General features: G+C 34.5%; 1 protein-coding gene across 1 annotated transcript in view; it reads right to left on the bottom strand.

The window, feature by feature from the left end:
* Nucleotides 1-19067, bottom strand: part of LOC145283966 (multidrug resistance-associated protein 1-like) — a 145987-nt gene that overhangs the window by 85027 nt on the left and 41893 nt on the right. Inside the window, exons 4-6 of the mRNA XM_080133064.1 lie at nucleotides 18491-18619; nucleotides 15447-15596; nucleotides 5266-5327 (exon numbers count right to left, since the gene is read on the bottom strand). Coding sequence (XP_079989190.1) covers nucleotides 5266-5327; nucleotides 15447-15596; nucleotides 18491-18619 — 341 coding nt within the window. The remainder of the gene's footprint in view (nucleotides 1-5265; nucleotides 5328-15446; nucleotides 15597-18490; nucleotides 18620-19067) is intronic.

Below are 19067 nucleotides of genomic sequence, written 5' to 3'. Positions count from 1 at the left end.
ACCCTCTCTACAACTTCAAATACTTATTGAGTTTTATTGTTTTGTTTCATGGTATATCAACCCTTTTTAAATTAATGTTTAATAAAGTAATTTTGGAGAAAGTAGTTATACTTTTATTTCTCCCGACTCTTTATCCGTGCCTAAACCTAAACTTAGATTCCATAAAGAAAGCTTCTTTCTTAGAACTGCATGCCTGTGGAACTGTTCAGTTTTTCTGCTTTCCAACCGACTACAATATGGTCGTCTTCAAGTCCAACATAAACAAGTTCTTAATGAGCTGTTCCCCTTAAGTAATCCAATTTACCAAATTTACACTACTAACGATTACTACATTTTTCCATTGACTACTGTACACTCATTAACTCTTATCCTCGAGTGGCCTCCTGGCTTTGATAAGTGGTGACTGCTTTGTAAAAAAAAAAAAAAAAAAACATATATAACAAATAAGTCTGAAGAAAGGCTCTTGTGAAAATTTTCAAACGACATTGAATTTGTCGAAATGGTCTTGAAACAATTGTAACTAACAATGAAATACACTTTGTTGCTATCAATCGAGTTCTTGAAGTCTTGGATTTTGTTAAAACAGTGTGTACATTATATATATATATATATATATATATATATATATATATTATATATATATATATAGCACGCAAAACCTTCCAGTTCTTTATCAGTATTTCTACTTTTTATTTGATTGTTTTATAGGGAAAAATTGTTGCAGAACATGATGAGTTTTTGAAAGGGGAAAAAAAATGTTTGGTGCCTTTTAGATAAGAGAGCCAGTACCTTCAAACAGCCTGATCAGAAAACAAAAGGCTGACAAAGTAAATCTAGTGTTGCCTATGACCAAATCCAGATGTGGTGATTGCACTCTGGTGAGACATTGGCAAATATAAGCTATTGCTAGTAACATAGGCTTGCATGATAGCATTAGGTATATACTCTGAACAACATCTTCAAAGTCCTCTGAAATTAAGCCCCCTCCTTCCTGGGGCTAACACTTGATCTCTATAAGATACATAGGTATTCAAATACCCCAATAAAGCTTTCCTTTACCTCTCAAACACAGAGTTACTAAAGTTACCAGTTTTGTGCTAGCATCACTTGAAGGTGCACCATCTATATATATAAAAGCCAAAATGTGTGTATGTATGTTCGCTTTTTGTGTATGTCCAAGAAAGGCTTTTTTCAGAGAAGCGCTCGGTCGGCTTGCAATTTCTTAAAACTTTATCACATAGAAATCATAATCATAATATCTCCGAGTTAACGGAGCTTGCCTGTCTATTTAATTTGCTCGACTTCGGGAAGATAAATATTCAACAGTTTTCGCTCGCCGCATGTGGATTAGGCTTTTTCCTATAACAAAAGCGACACTAATTCTGGCGGTATTTTTCCGGTCTCGATCGTCGGAAATGTCCGAAAGCAATCAGCTTTGATCAATGTGGAAATATTTTCCTTATATCAGACAATTGCTATTCAATTTGTACAAGGGGAGCTTGTCTAGCCTTAATTTTGACGTTTGCCACTTCCAGTTTTGCGATGGGTACAACAGTAAAGAGGTCACTTTTTTCACGTTCTTTTCCTTATTTGTGGTACGGGTCCGAGCCTGCCGCCTACAACTACTTTTTTGCTCAACACGCACCTCCAAACACCCGGGCACCCAAGCTAGTCTATTATATAAATCTCACCTGCCTGTTTAAATGTATGTATGTATGTCTGTCTGCCTAAAACTTTCGACAAAGGCGATGGATTTTCACAAGATCAGTATCGTTTTGAGCTAACCCGACCCTTCTGACGACAAATATCGAAAAATTGGCTAAAAACGTTGATTCCTTCATCCTCAACTGGGCACATTTCTACAAGGAGAGTCTTTTTGTTTTTTTTGCGTCACCATTTTTACAAGTCCTTGTAATGGTTGGAATGACTTTACCAATTTTAATGTTCCGAACTTCTGATCGCATCATGGATTAGGGATAAGACGTCAGATTTTCTTTCACTTTCTTTTCCGCCTTTGCGTCACGGGTTCAAGCCTGCCTGCCTGCCTACTACCACTTTTTTTGCACTCAACACACATCTCCAAACTCCCGGACAACGTCAGGCACCCAGGCTAGTGAAGATATACATTTGATACAGTGCCTCCACGATCAATGAACAAAAGGCTTACATTAAGTAAATCAAGGATGTCCTAACCACATTTACCTCTGACACATCCATGGTCTATAACCAGATATAAACTATGTTTTTAGTTACATAAGCTTGCATAGTGATATGCCTCAAGAAAGGGATATATCATTTGAAGTAACTGAGCTGATCTTGCCATAGTTTAAGTAATAATCTAGAGACTTATTGTATGGAATGAGTCTTTGTAGCTGGTAGCTTTGTAGACTTATTGTATATAGCTGGTAGCTTTGTAGACTTATTGTATATAGCTGGTAGCTTTGTAGACTTATTGTATATAGCTGGTAGCTTTGTAGACTTATTGTATATAGCTGGTAGCTTTGTAGACTTATTGTATATAGCTGGTAGCTTTGTAGACTTATTGTATATAGCTGGTAGCTTTGTAGACTTATTGTATATAGCTGGTAGCTTTGTAGACTTATTGTATATAGCTGGTAGCTTTGTAGACTTATTGTATATAGCTGGTAGCTTTGTAGACTTATTGTATATAGCTGGTAGCTTTGTAGACTTATTGTATATAGCTGGTAGCTTTGTAGACTTATTGTATATAGCTGGTAGCTTTGTAGACTTATTGTATATAGCTGGTAGCTTTGTAGACTTATTGTATATAGCTGGTAGCTTTGTAGACTTATTGTATATAGCTGGTAGCTTTGTAGACTTATTGTATATAGCTGGTAGCTTTGTAGACTTATTGTATATAGCTGGTAGCTTTGTAGACTTATTGTATATAGCTGGTAGCTTTGTAGACTTATTGTATATAGCTGGTAGCTTTGTAGACTTATTGTATATAGCTGGTAGCTTTGTAGACTTATTGTATATAGCTGGTAGCTTTGTAGACTTATTGTATATAGCTGGTAGCTTTGTAGACTTATTGTATATAGCTGGTAGCTTTGTAGACTTATTGTATATAGCTGGTAGCTTTGTAGACTTATTGTATATAGCTGGTAGCTTTGTAGACTTATTGTATATAGCTGGTAGCTTTGTAGACTTATTGTATATAGCTGGTAGCTTTGTAGACTTATTGTATATAGCTGGTAGCTTTGTAGACTTATTGTATATAGCTGGTAGCTTTGTAGACTTATTGTATATAGCTGGTAGCTTTGTAGACTTATTGTATATAGCTGGTAGCTTTGTAGACTTATTGTATATAGCTGGTAGCTTTGTAGACTTATTGTATATAGCTGGTAGCTTTGTAGACTTATTGTATATAGCTGGTAGCTTTGTAGACTTATTGTATATAGCTGGTAGCTTTGTAGACTTATTGTATATAGCTGGTAGCTTTGTAGACTTATTGTATATAGCTGGTAGCTTTGTAGACTTATTGTATATAGCTGGTAGCTTTGTAGACTTATTGTATATAGCTGGTAGCTTTGTAGACTTATTGTATATAGCTGGTAGCTTTGTAGACTTATTGTATATAGCTGGTAGCTTTGTAGACTTATTGTATATAGCTGGTAGCTTTGTAGACTTATTGTATATAGCTGGTAGCTTTGTAGACTTATTGTATATAGCTGGTAGCTTTGTAGACTTATTGTATATAGCTGGTAGCTTTGTAGACTTATTGTATATAGCTGGTAGCTTTGTAGACTTATTGTATATAGCTGGTAGCTTTGTAGACTTATTGTATATAGCTGGTAGCTTTGTAGACTTATTGTATATAGCTGGTAGCTTTGTAGACTTATTGTATATAGCTGGTAGCTTTGTAGACTTATTGTATATAGCTGGTAGCTTTGTAGACTTATTGTATGGAATGAGTCTTTTTAGCTGGTATTTGTAGTTTGAGGAATGTGTACCTTTCGATGTTTGTCTCTAAATGGCTCTACCCATCGATACTTATGGAGGAAGGACCCAGATGTTCTATTCATTACATTAGGCTTTTTTCTCTGAGCAAAGTCCAGAATGCAGGATAGCCGTGTTATGAACCAAAAGGAGTATGAAACCATCTGATCAGGTGAAAACAAAAAATAATCAAACTCCAGTCAGATTACTGTAGTAGCCGTTTCATGTGCTTGAAGTGAATTGCCAAGGACTGTCATTAGGTTTTTTTTTTTTTTTTTTTTTTTTTTTTACAGCATATCAACTCTTTTCAAGTTATTTAATGCCGAATCCAGTTATTTTCCCTGCATAGTACTCCTACAAATTATGTCCCAGATAGTAGCCCCTACATCAAAATGCCAATGTGCCTTGTTTGGGGTGATTTGTTTTGTTTTACGGCATATCAACCCTTTTCAGGTTATTTAATGCCGAATCCAGTTATTCTGGAAATAATATTCATGTTGCATCCAGTTATTTTGTAGAAGGTTTTTTTATTCTTCAAGCTTTTTGTATCTTCAATCGCTATTTTGTATTGTTTGGTTTGGTTTGGTTTTATAGTGGATTTTAGCGTGGTTTTTTTTCCGTGCCCTGCAGAACAGGAGTTTTGCAATGGGAGAGGGGAAAAAGGATTACAGTATTACGGTTTGGTACATTTTAAGTAAGGAAAGTGGGTGACATTGAAAGAGAAAGGGGAAATGGGAAGAAGGAAAAGATGGGTTGTTGTTTTTGTAGAACATAATTTAGTTTTACAAAAGGAAGTTAGGTGCATTCATCTCAGGAAGCCAATATCTTCAGACAGCCTAATTTGGTAGCACCAGAGACTCATTATAAACATAAGGCACATAGTAAATCAAGACAAAAACAATTCATCAATTTGAGCTACATCACATCCAAGTGTCAAAGACATGAGATTCAACATCAGTGATCCATGGTTTGATCATAAACTGAACACATACTTCTATAGCTATAATAGACTTGGCTTTTGATAGCTTATAAATGGATCAATTAATCTCCGGGAGCATAGCGAATACTTTGTGAATGGCGGCGATCAGGGAGGACATATTGGTGATGTTCTCAATGTATGACCAAACGAAGTAGTCCAGGGCGGAGGAGGGGGGGGCAGTGAGAGAAGGGTACAAAGTCATAGCACTCCTTTGAACTTAATATACTAAAATATTAGGCACTTTGAATTTTATGTAATAAAATTGTTTGAAGTTACAAATTACAAATGCATATTAAAAAAAAAAAAAAAAAAAATTATTTACATACCTTGTAATCCAATTGTAAGTAATTTTACTTAAAAATGAACTATTCTCAATTGGGCAAGGATTCTGAAAAGAAAAAAAAAAAATACAAGTTTTATAAAACTGAACTTAATGTTTATGACAAGAACATGATCAAGTACTTATTTCTCCTCTCTCCTAACATTAATGGCCTTAATTCAAAACATTAAAAACAAATAAAAAAAAACATTTTATTACAATTACTGATATGAGGACATTACATTTATGGCCATATGTTTTATTTGTCAAACGCAGTTTGTCACTCTACAAACGCAACGGCCATTATGGCATCAAGTGATCAGTACTCTTCAAAATATTTTAAATCAGCCATTTTTTAAAATAAAAAACAAAATTACAATAAAATATAAGCTAAGATCAACGAGCTTGTACCAACAAAAATGACTTTACACTTTAGTCATTTCATAAGTCACTTGGTGGGGATGGGGGGATTCTGTTTACACAATACTTCAATTCCCGATTGATGCTAGAATTTAGTGCCAAATATATTGAACTAGCAATCTGCCTAACATTGCCCGGTCACAAAATACACTTAAATATTTTAATTCATGCAGATTTCATATTAGGTTGGTGCAAAAATAATTTTTTTTTTTTTTACATGAAGTTGAACATCAAAAAACGACATTTTCGCTTCATGTATTATAGAGCAAATTCTCTATTGATTATTATATTGTACCTATTATACAGGACTTCAAAAGTTTTTAAAAAATAAAGAAAATGACTTTGGTGCTATCAGCTAGAATCGAAACTAAAACATTCAACACTCCAGCCTTAGTTATTTAGCACTTCAGTTTTTTTTACCATCTGAGCTATCGCTAGATATATAAAAATCTAAAAATTAAGAGTTCAAGCTAAAAATATATGTATGCACATTGATTGATACTCCTGAACATTTTATTTTTGAATTGGAATTTATTAGTTAGGCCAATACAATTTTATTTTTAAATAAACATTTAAAATCAACTTGTTTCTAGTTATATCCATCTACGTTGAAAAGAGCAAAAAAAACAAAACAAAAAAACAAACTGTTTCCATGCCTGATGAAGACATATCGTTGAAATTAAATTGATTTTAAATACATTTGTTTTAAAAAATAATTGCGTTTTATTGGCGTCTTAACTTATAAATTCCAATTCAAATTTATGCAACACTTTTACAAAGAAAACCAAATCATTTTAGTTTTATTCTAATGCTGATAGTGTGCCATTTATCACATTTGACAAAAATATCACATCTGCCAGTTTTCTATATCTATATAAAGCCACCAGTTGCCCATACATGGAGAACATTGTTGCCCATATATGAAGAATATTGTTGCTACATCTAGGTGTACCAACCACTAGCTCCTCCCTCTTGGACAGGGTGGAAGAAATAATTTCTAACCTAAGTTCTCACACTGTCAGACAAGCCCGAGCTCCTGTCTCATCACCACACTTGCATCTGCTTTTTACAAGTACTTCCAAAGAATGTGCTTTGATGAACTTACTGCGCCACTTCACTAACAGCGAAATTTCCCCAAATTCACCATAGATTTTATTTTTTATCAAGCCATGGTTATAAAAACCGTTAGCAATAAACAAAGGTTACTAAGTTAATTAGGGAATGCATAGAAGTTGAGAATATCAATAGTTAGCCAATACAGAACTCCGAAAATGTGATAGTGATACATGTTCATTTACATAATTCTGAGGCAGCACGTTCAGGACTGCAGAACACAATGCGAAAGGAGATCGCCGGTACATCTGAGCAAATACCGGTGTGATTATGCAGAGAGTAATCTGAAAGCATATCGTTGCAGGTTTTGTGTGTTCAGCCGCAACACAGGATGGTATTTAAGTATTGCGGTGGAGCAAGAACGATTAAATAATCTGTAGGCAACAAAAGGAACGGTTACATTCCGGTGAGTAAACAGATCTAATCGAAGCAGACCCTATTTCCTCTCGAGTATATGAAGTATATATCTGATGGCATGATGCTATAGATGTTGAAGAGAACCAGAGAACACCTTGCCAATATATTTTCCAAGTAGGGAAGAATTATTGCCTTGTCAGGTCTAGTCGGCAAATATTATTCATGAGGAATTTGGTAGCTTCAGGATATGCAACATGTAAAGCACCCCATTAATTAATATACAAGACAAGTAGTTGTCAAACCGGAGATTGCTAGATATTATTACTCCCAGATAGTTATTTCGAGAATGGCACAAATGTGCCTTGAAAATAAATATTGTGGAGCTGGACAGGAGCGAGATATGTAATGAACAATAGCACAACTGTTTTTGCTGGGTTAAACAGCAGGTCCCAGTTCCCCCACTCACTCAGATGCAAAAACATGCAGCGACTGCAGGTATACCGACGCTATGTAAGGGTCTGGATGTAACACAAATTTGTGTCATTGGCATAAGAACTTAGGAACAGAGCAAAGTCGTCACAGTTAAAATGAGATGTTGCAATGTCCATTAATGCCAGCAGGTCATTGATGAAGAGCGAAAATAACGCTGGCACAATAACACTTCCCTACGGCATCCCGGCTGAGACAGGAAGTGACCAAAGTAGCCTGTAGATGTTGCAGATTCAGGAGAAGAGATTAACGCGGACGCCAAATAAGGATAGTTTCGGCTGCAGTGCCAAGTGAGGAATGATTTTAAATGCGTTGGTAAGATTAAAAATGCTGAAATTGTGCACTTCTTCATCTCACGTTCTGAGGCGGCCAAGTGCCGATAAAGACACGTTACAAGTTCCGTGAGAGAGTGCCATTTTAGAAAACCGAACCGATGGATGAGCTTATTGTGAAGTACGGCAGTCGTTCACAATATGCTCCATAACCTTGCCAAGAGGTCAGACAAATTGGTACATAATTTGATTTTCACCTTTGTGCTTGTAGACTGCGATTACAGTGGAGGTCTTCTATAGAAGAGGCACGCAACCAGATACAGACGACAGTTTAAACAGATGAACTCTGAGTTTTGATAATGAGTATGATGGGAATATTACCCAACCCCATACTCTTTCCAGTGTTAAGTTTATTCAGTTTCGCAAAAATAATATCTGGCATTAACCAAATATCAGTAAGGGTCCACCTGTTTACGGTGGTGATCATAGTGCGCTACGCTATATGCCAGAAGATTTTCTAATTTGAGCTTCTTCCATCAAATTGTTTGCTTTTGAAATTCCCTCCCTACGTCTAACCATATCAACATGCAAAAAGTTTTAATGTAATGTGAACGAACGAACATCTAGCTACTTAACACCTCACCTATATCCCCCCCTTATCTCCTATAAATCTGGCCCCAATCACAGTAGCTGCTTACACTAGTGATAATATGCTTCGTTTGAGGTGAATGAAAATTTTAAAGAAATAAAAAAATTGTTTGATTTCTAAAAAACATATTAGTAAGAACTTAATTTTATTTAAAAGCTCTAATTAAGTATTTAGCATTTTTGAAAAAGAAAAATTTTAGTTCATGCTATCAATAAAATTGAACATATATATATATATATATATATAGTAATTTTATAACTTTATTTTGAATACCTGCTGAAATCATGCAAAATAATTTCTAGCAACTACAACTCAAAAATTTGTTTCACATAGGTTGATATTTGATCTAATCTTTTATAGTGACTGTTGTTCTATTAAGTTTGAGCTGTATTAAAGTTATAGAGTCAATGATTTTGAACTAGAATAATAAAAAAAAAAAAAAAAAAAAAAAAAATTTTTTTATTATTATTCAATTTTCTCCCCAAACAAGACAGTGCCACTTTGATGTCGGGGGCTACTATCGGGGACATAAGTTGCAGGAATATTTTGAAGGGAGATGATCACCAAGATGTCTGTTCACATTTCACTTGAACTTCTGTATGTTATTACAGTTGAGAAAGATGGAACCCTGAAGGGAGTGCCAAAGTCTAACAGTTTTGGGGAATAAACTATTGGAGTAGAAGGCTTTTTTTTACACCTAGGGATCTGTGTAGCAGTGGGATTTAGCTGCTTGTCGAGGGAGTACAAGTGCTTGTAGTTCGTCAGAACATTCCCCATTAAAATACTTTTAGAACAAGCCGACGGATGCAACATTTCGTCGATGGGACAGAAGACGAAGTTTAGATGACAGTTCAGGATGTATCAGGTTGGCAACTGTTTTGAACCTTGTCCAAGCATATCAAGAGTGAGTGAGACTAGTAGCAGATGTAGCTGTGACATTCAAATGTGACAATACTCCATACATGGACGAATGATGGTCTTATAGAAGTACAGGTTGTGTCATCATCTAAGTCAAATCGTCTTGTAGACAAAAACATTCAAAATGGTGAGAGAAACTTGATGTTAACAAATTCCGTGTTGGATTCCATTCAAAACAGATAAAAGATTGCACCACAGCAAGAACAATGAAACAACCTATGTCTAGAAATCTAATAAAGTGTTGAAATTTTAAATCTTTATAAGAGTTACCAATAAGAGTCATGATCAGATGGACGCGTAGCTGCCGTTACGACTCGGCTATCTCCACTGGGGACTGTAGAGATAGGAATTGCAACAATAAAAAAAAAATAAAATTTTTCCCAGGATTAAAAAAAATAAATAAATATGGGAAGGGATTATCCAAATTCTTCAGAGACAACGGTAAAACACAAGACAAAAAAACAAAACGGAAATAACAAAAGGCTAATGGGAATTATGAATGAAAGCTAATTTATAACAAAAAAAAAAAAAAAAAATGTAAAGAAAAAATGCAATTGTTTTGATAGTTTAAAATGTAATGCGTGAAAGAAAATAGTCTTTATCAAGAGAGAATGTTCAAGTCAAATATGCCAGACCCAAATACGACATTTTCATACTGGTCATAGTCGTCTGCTCAGTTCACAACAAAAAGAGAGAGAGAGATTTTGTTTCACTCACTGTCTTAGTGTCTTTACTTTTTTCTCTTAAAAAAAAAAAAAAAAAAAAAAAAAAAAAAAAAAACTGGCTCCAAAATATCGTAAGTAGACGCCTTTTCAATATTCATCGAATTCTTTTCCGTCTCCCTTTTGCAAAAACTTATTCCAAATACATCAGGTGGACTCCTTTCCAATGTTTATTAAGCGCGCCGTCCTCGGCTTTATCAACCACAGTACTATATTACTGCTAATATTACACCTGTTCGCAGTGCCGCCGTTGATGACTGCTTCACTCAGTAGCAAGGGGCAGACCGTTTTTTTGTCTTTCGTAAGCGCAGGTTAAAACGCCCCCTCTCTCCATATATATATTTTCACCTCCCCCTCTCTATACAGCCTGCCAGTGTTCGTTAGCTGATTTCTTTCTTTTTCCTGTCAGCGCTCGTTAGCTATTCTTTTTCTTTTGTCCACTCTCTATATCTCTTCACATCCTCTCGTGATTATTTTTGACAGTGTGCAGACGACAACAAAACTGATGAAAATAAAAAACAAACTCCTATTCTCTCTCTCGATTTCGAACAACATAAAAAAATAATGTTATTTTTTTACTAAAAATGTAACACAGCTAAAAAAAAAAAAAAAATTAAAAAAAAATTTTTTTAAAAGTATTAGTGGGATTTGGGATTGTATTCATTTATTTGCTTCCCCACTGAGCAAATTAGGCACAAGGCGTTTTTTTTTAATGTGGAGAGAGGGGGAAGGGAAAAGGGAAGCATCTCTCGATGGGTGGGAAATGGGAGCTGGATAGTGACAATTGGTATGAAGGGTTTCCCCTACATTGACCAAGGTCTGATATGTGGGGTTACCCCCACATATGGTCTTTGTAGCAGTATCTGCCGGACAGATGGTGTTTATTTGCTCCCCCACTGAGCAAATTAGGCACAAGGCCGTTTTTAATGTGAGGTAAAAACCAGCTCCCCTAAAAGGGGTCACTCTGGTTACCAAAAATAATAATTGTCCCAGTATAGAGGGTTTCCCCTCCATTGACTGGTACAAATTATCTCAAGTGCAGTATCTGCCGGACAGATACTACACTTTGATCTCTGCCCGAAGGCCAGGTAAAAAGTATTAGTGGGATTTGGGGTGATTTGGCTATGTGTAGTGTGCCACTGCCTGCATCAGTTCAATAATATGCATGGTTCTCCCAAGCACAAAGATGTATGGAAGACTAAAGAAACCCAGCATTATGAGTGCTTAGATGATTGGTATAAACCCTTTGGATCAGAGCACGCGCAAGACATTGCCTGGTATAGCTCCCTCTAAAGTTCAAAACGCTTATATCTTGACTACAAAAAACTAAACAAAGAGATAGCAAATAATGAGATTTGATGACAACAAGTGTTACTGGTGTACGAATCTCTTTTAGACGGTTGACATCAATAGGATTATATGTTCTAAACCATCCTGCCTAACAAGATAAGGAGTGGGTACAAAATGCAGAGGCTGGCAACCTAGATCCATACACAAAGGGATAATCAATATGTATATAATTATTCTTCTATCCTTTGGTAATAATTGTGAAAGTTTAATTTGGAGAAAAAAAAAATAGCACATAATATCATGCGTATCGAAAGGCTTAAGTCCTCTTCAGATTAACATCTGAAATATTCTATCCTTTATGTCCCTTGTCTAAGTTGGAAGTAGAGAAGAGTTACTGCCCTTAGTTTTTTTTTTTTTTTTTCCTGTAATGGCGTTTCATAAATAAAGCATGCAAGGAATCAGCTCTCACCTTATCCATTCAATATCACAATCATCTTACCCGATAACCTCTATATTGTAACATGGTGTCAGGAACAGGATTATAAAGACACTTATTAAAAATTAAACCAATTGAAATAATGAATTCAAATTAATATTGCAGACAAAACATCTGAAATATTCAATCCTTTCTTGTGATTATCATTCAAAATCAAAAGATGATGCTCAACTGCAGACACCAAACTGAAGGACAGAAGAGTTGAAACTTAGTAATAAGAGCACAAAAACATTACTCTTATGAAAAATTTAAACACTTTACCCAATAAAAAGAAATTTTACCAGATATAAAAATGGAATTCTGCCAAACCCTGTACAATATCAATTATAATTCATCTATAATATAAATCTCGCCTGTCTGTTCAAATGTATGTATGTATGTTTTTATGTCTTGCAAAAGCTTTCAACAGAGGCAACGGAGTTTCACGAGATTGGTATCATTTTGAAGCTCGACCCTTCGGACGACAAATATTGAAAAATTGGCCCAAAACAATTTCTTCACCCTCAACTGGGCTCTTTTCTACAGGGAGGGGGCGCTTTTTCGCAGATATTTTCGAAAGTCATCAACTTCTTTCCGATTGTCTCGCCTTAAATCCAACCTACGTCACTTCCAGTTTGGCGATGGGCGCAACAGCTAAAACATCACGTTTTTTTTTTACACTTTGTTTTTCTCCTTTGCGGTACGGGTTTGAGCCTGCCTGCCTACAACCACTTTCTGCGCTCACAATTTTCCCATTTATTTTTGCTCAACCAACACCTTACATACACCTCCGCTTTCTGTTCCGCAAAGGCGGAACAGATTCAAACCTACCTGCCTACTACGACTTTTTTTTTTTTTTTGCTTAACACACCTACAAACACCCGGGCAATGCCGGGTCCCCAGGTTAGTCTATTATATAAAAGACATTTTTCCATGCATGTGTGTATATGAACTAAAAGTCAAAACTACAAAACAAATAGAGTTATTTGCGTGAATATATCCAGAGATAGGATCGGATGGGTAGATAAGAAAGAGGGGGTGGAGAGAAAAAAATGGCGGAGGGGCAAGAGAGAAGTTTAAATAGAAATATTAAACATTTTTGTCCCAGGTTATAAAGTGAAGACGATTTATCCCTCTATATACTTTTGTGATAACTAATTTACCACAAACTGATAATTAAATCCGTTTCATTAGTTATTTATATCAAATATTGATCTACAATTAAAAAAATATATTGTTAATCTATTTCATTAATTTGAATATTTAATCTCGATTAATATTTTAAGATAGAGTTTTTACTCTTAAATTTAAGTCTGAACACTTACTTAAATCACCAGGTACTAATAACCATTTAGTAGCCAAGTAGTCTTACTAATTTAATATTAAAAAAAAAAAAATGGAGAACTGATATTCCTTTATTTTAAATACCATACATGTTTAATATCAAGTTATAAAAGCATAACTTTTTTTTTTTAACCCAAAATAATGGTTTAATAACCATGTTTTTGCTGTTCAAAATTTCAATTAGGAACTCACCTCACTTCAACTCTAAAGAGATTAATAGTTTAACTATGGATCAATCTGTTCGCATACCATGCTTAGATGTCCTGAGGTTGCATTATTGTTTTCGCATATAAACCGATGAAAAATTAAAAATAAACTAAGATTAATGTACAAAATGTTTAACGATTTAAAAATTTTTTTTTTTTTTACCTATTTTTGACCCCTTAAAATTTAAACCGGCTAGAGACCCATAAAAGATTAGTCCATAAAAAAAAAAAAAAAAAAAAATCCAATCACTTGAGTCCTCTAGCACCGTTCTGCGACTTAATTTCGGAGGAGATATATTTTGAAAATATGGAGGCAGACAGACAGCCGGTTATATATAAGATTTGTGGAGCATTATCCTCATCTTCATAGTTGTTTCACCACGTTTTGACCAACTATTCCTCTGGCCTTCTTCAGGTGGTTTAACCATGACGAGATAGGAATGCAGAGTCCTAACTGCATCTTCAGTAATTATTGCCTTCCATAGATGTTGCGGTCTCACCACCTTTGGGCCAACTAAACCTCTGGCCTGCTTAGGTTAGGATGGAAACTGCTATCTTCATACAATGCTCACCTGGAAACGTAGAGATTCAACGCTTCTATCCACTGCGTCACTATGAAGGTAACAGTCCGCAAATAAATATACAAATTACTAATCTCAAAGGATTCCAATAAAGAAAAATATGTAATTAAACAGATGATTGTTTAGCTTTTTTTTTTTTCCTGTAATCTACGTAATTACGGAAATTAGAATCCAGAGTGATGGTGACTAATCTTACTAGTTTAATATAGATTATATATTAAAAAAAAAAAAAAAAATGGAAGACAAATATTCCTTTATTTTAAATACAATTACAATTTAATATCAAGTTATAAAAGCATATTTTTTTTTTTTTTTTTTTTTTTTTTTAAACCAGAAATTTATTGGCAAGGAAGATTTCAAACTAAAGATTTTTAGCGCAAACTAATGCAGTTAAAAATCAGACGGGTGTAGAAAGTTACTCAACTGGATGAATTCGAACTTTAGTCGCCCTAAACATAGCATGCTGAAGTGTAAACAGCTATTGTGATAATGGTCAAATTTTTTATTTGGAAGGGAGGGGGCGTCAAAAGTGATCAACAAGATATTTATTCATGTCACGTTTAAATTTCTGCATATTAGTGCAGTCGGAGGAAATTGACAGGGAAGAAATTTCAAAGGAAGCAATCAGAGAAAATACGCTATCATGATGAAATATCTTCTTGGCTCTACCGACTTTTACAAGGAGGTTTGATTTTGCTACTAGTTGGGTGAATCAAAGATATTTACGTAATGGGGTTACAAGTACACAAAGTTCATTAGGGCACACTCCATATAAGAGTTCGTAAAATGCGCACAGGGATGCAGCACTGCAGTATTGTTATGAAGAAACTAGTGGTTGATGCATCAGTGCAGATATGGCAGAAATACTCTATGCATCAGGAAAACGAGACAAGGTGTATGAATCGAAAATTTGAAGTTTTGAGATCTCTCCATTCTTTTATCACTTTTTTTTTTGCTCCTAATAAAATCAAGTACTCACAGAAGGGGCCAAGTGAAGGTTGCCAACATCCCTAATGAAAGTGGTGCTATGGAATGGGTCAGCAGTCTGTGCCGGCAGCCACTTCACCATAGTCTCCTCTCAGAAAAAAAAATGGTACAAAAAATTAATTTACAAGGAGATTTTGGGGGTCTATTGGGTGAAATATTAAAGTGAATTTGATGCATATATTTATATACATTTTCTCAGATTATAATTAAACATTTATGTGAATATGTGTGCGTGTTTTTGCATGTCTAAAAGTATATTTCCACTCATATGTATGTATAGATTTTAAATATTTGTTTATTCAACTTTCAAATGAAGCTATTGCGTCAAGTAAGAGATGCCCAAAGAAATATAAATAAACACTTACGCAGCTGATGTCCTCATTTGATCGGAGTTCAATGTAGCCACGACTGAAGATGGAATATTTTTCAGCAAAGCAAAAAAGGAACAATTCTATCAAAGCAAAACTGTAACTCAGGCAGAACAGGGTAAACCGTAATAAATCAACATCGTATTCCTGGAAAAAAAAAAAAAAAAAAAAAAAAAATTATATATCTATATCTATCTATAAAGCTAAGTGTAGTGTATCTGCAAACAAAATGAATGGCTTAACTGTGTTGCTCCATGTGAAAGAAGAGAGACAAAATGGCTGACTTATTATGCACTTGCAGTGCATGATGGGAAAGGCGTTTTTTTTTTGTTTTTTTTTTCTTTTTAAGACATAGGTGAACAGGTTATTAAGGTAGATTGGAGAAAGGAGAGATAGAGGGTGCTTTTGCGTTGAGTGAGCACTTTTAATCAGCCTACTCTTTCATGGAGCATGCCAAGTCAAATATTTGTGACCCTAAGGATTTGTTCTGATATGTGATCATACAAAATATATATTAAAATATTCCAAAGTATTGAACTATATTTTCTTTTTAATTCACAGGGAACATGAGTTGGAACAGGTACATTGAGAGCATTGCCAGGGCCGCTGCAAGGAAGGTAGGCTCTCTCTGTGCTAAAAAGTTACTTACGCCTGAAAGTAGGCCACCATTCGCCAATGTATGGAGTATTGTTGTCACATTTGGGCTGGTGCATCTGCTACTAGTCTCACTCCTGGACACAGGGTTCAAAAGAGTCACCAACCTGATAGGTCCTGAACTGTCATCTAAGCTTCAGTCTGTCCGTCAATAAAATCTGGCATCCCTTTGCCTGTTCTACGAATATTTTAATGGTGGATGCTCGGACAAACTACAAGCCCTTGTACCCCTTTGACATAAATACCTCCGACAAACAGCAAAATTCCAGATTAGAAGTAAGGCCTTTTACTCTAGTAGAGTCTTCCCCAGAACTGTTAGACTTTCTAACTCCCTTCCGGGTTCTTGCTTTCCCAACTGTACTGACATGCAAATGTTCAAGTGTAATGTAAGAAGACATCTTGCTGCTCAACTCCCTATATAGTATCCTTGCAACTTATGTCTCCCATAGTAGCACCCTACATCAAAATGGCACTGCCTTGTTTGGGGTGAAAATGAAAAAAAAAAAAAAATATTTTAATGTTTTTTTTTTATCAATCTCATTGAACTTAACTTGATTATTGATAGTTTAAGGATTTATAATATTACTACCGGAAAAACTTATGTAATAGTCCAATGACATCTACAGGCATTGCTAATCACCATACGTTATTATAAAAACCTAATGTATTAAAAAGTTCTGCTAAAACACTAGAACATCAAATCTTCCAATTAAGTTTTTTTTTTTTTTTACAAGAATTTTCTTTAGCTTTATTCGAAAAATCAAGTAATGGACCTTTTTATGTAAACTTACATAAGTGACTCCTCTGTTATTGCTCTATTTAGTGGATTATTAATGCTAACAATAAAAGCAAAATAATTGCCATCATTCTATCTGGAAGTATAACCTGATTTTGTTAACATTTGTAGAGTTTGGTTTGGTTGTTTTACGGCATATCAACCCTTTTCTGGTTAATGTTGAATCCAGTTATTTTGGAAATAGTATTCATGTTGCATCCAGTTATTTTGTAGAAGGTTTTTATTCTTCAAGGAGCACTCTGGAAGTTTCCAAATAAATAGTAATTGTCTCAGTATGAAGGGTTTCCCCTACATTGATCAAGGACCAATTACAGAACAGATACTACGCTATGTACAAATGGCCAAGATAGATTTGAACTCATAACAGTTTCCATTATGTACCTCCTTTTAACAACAGAGTTTTTAATTCAATATGCACAGACACAACAGAAGTAAATGGAGTCATCACAAAAACGATTCATACAGGTGTCAAGTTTTTGTTCTCTTCAGCGATGGCCAACACTCTAAGCCGTACAAAGCTGAAATAAATTTAGAATTTTTATTTTTAGTCTATTTCAGATATCAAGTATTTTAGTATGAGAGCTATCAGTTTCACAAGAATCATATCATAGGGTATCTGAAGGTGGACTTAATTAGCATCAAATTGCCACAAACTTTGGGGATTCCACTTTTAACTATTAACTGAGTGATTGAGAGAGGAAAATAATATCTCGTCTAAGTCAAAGACCCTCTGACAGCAGCTTTCATTAATTTTTCATTAAATTTTTTTTCTCAAATTCACTCCAAACAAGACATACTAAAATATAAAAGGCAATTGTGTATTATAGGTTTGGTTGTTTTGTTTTACGGCATATCAAACCTTTTTGGGTTATTTAATGCTGAATCCAGTTATTTTGGAAATAGTATTCATGTTGCATCCAGTTATTTTGTAGAAATTTTTTTATTTTTCAAGCTCTTTCTATCTTCAATTGCTAGTTTGTAGGGTTTGGTTTATAGATTATATTTTTGTTCCTGCCGTGCAGAACATGAATGAGTTTTGCAATCGGAGAGGGAAAAGGGTTGCAGTATTAATGTTTAGTACATTTTAGGAAGTGGAGGAGATAGAAAGAGAGGGAATGGGAAAAAGGGAAAGGGGGGAAAAATTGGGTTATCGCTTTTGGTTTTGCAGAACATAATTAAGTTTTTCAAAAGGAAGTAGAAAAACAAAAAGCATCAATGTTAGGTGCATTTCGTATTGGGAAGCCAATATCTTCAGACACGCTGATCTGGTAGCACCAGTCCTTCATAGAAAGTTGGTTGAGTATTTACACTTTTGTATAATATTACTTTCTTCAGAAATTCCAAAATCTTCTGCAGATTGGCCTAAAAAATGTTTAAAATAAATTTATTCATAAAAAAAAAAAATAAAAATAAAAAATTGCAATTTAATTACAGTTTGCACCTGGAAAAAAAAAAATGTCATAATATAGTAAAGAAAAAAAATTAGTTTATATCTTTGATAATTTTAATCAAATTTAATTCTAATTGCTTGATCATGGGAAAATTAGCATCAATATTAATAAAAAATAAAATAAGAGTTATATAAAAGTACCTTTTGAATAATTTTGCTGTATAAAGGAATTGTTTGTGTCACAACGACCAAAAACCAGAAGATAAAATGCACTCCTGAAGAGAGGATTCCAATCTTTTTCTCAAAATTTGCGAGAAAGAAAGCCAAAACCTGAATGGAAAAAAAAAAAAAAAAAAAAAAAAAAAAAAAAATTTAAACTTTATATTTTTTTTACCAACACAAAAAGGTAAAAAGTCAAGATTATGTTTATTGATAAAATTAAACTAATCTACATTTCCGAAAAATTGATATTTAAAATGTACATATCACAGATACTAAAAAGTCTAAAGGAAATTAAACTGGCTCAATAAATTTTGTTATTGGGCCAGTTTAATTTTTGCCAAATTTGAATGTAAAAAAAAAAGGGGGTGAGCATGGGGGTCCCTCTTCATGAGTGAAAAATTTACTTTCACAACTAATGTTTGTGCAAAATTTTCAAAAATTCAAGATGTGGTTATTGAAAAAAGTGAACAAATGAACAGATGAATGATGGGGCAATTTTGTCCCTATAATGCCCTCGGTGAGGTGGGGTGGGGCTACTAGAGTTATCCCCAAAATC

This window comes from Euprymna scolopes, chromosome 8 (assembly GCF_053919585.1).
Source record: "Euprymna scolopes isolate OS-2025 chromosome 8, ASM5391958v1, whole genome shotgun sequence".
In the NCBI taxonomy this organism is placed as follows: domain Eukaryota; kingdom Metazoa; phylum Mollusca; class Cephalopoda; order Sepiida; family Sepiolidae; genus Euprymna; species Euprymna scolopes.
Note: the sequence above shows the minus strand (reverse complement) of the source record. Positions and strands in the feature narration are given on the sequence as shown.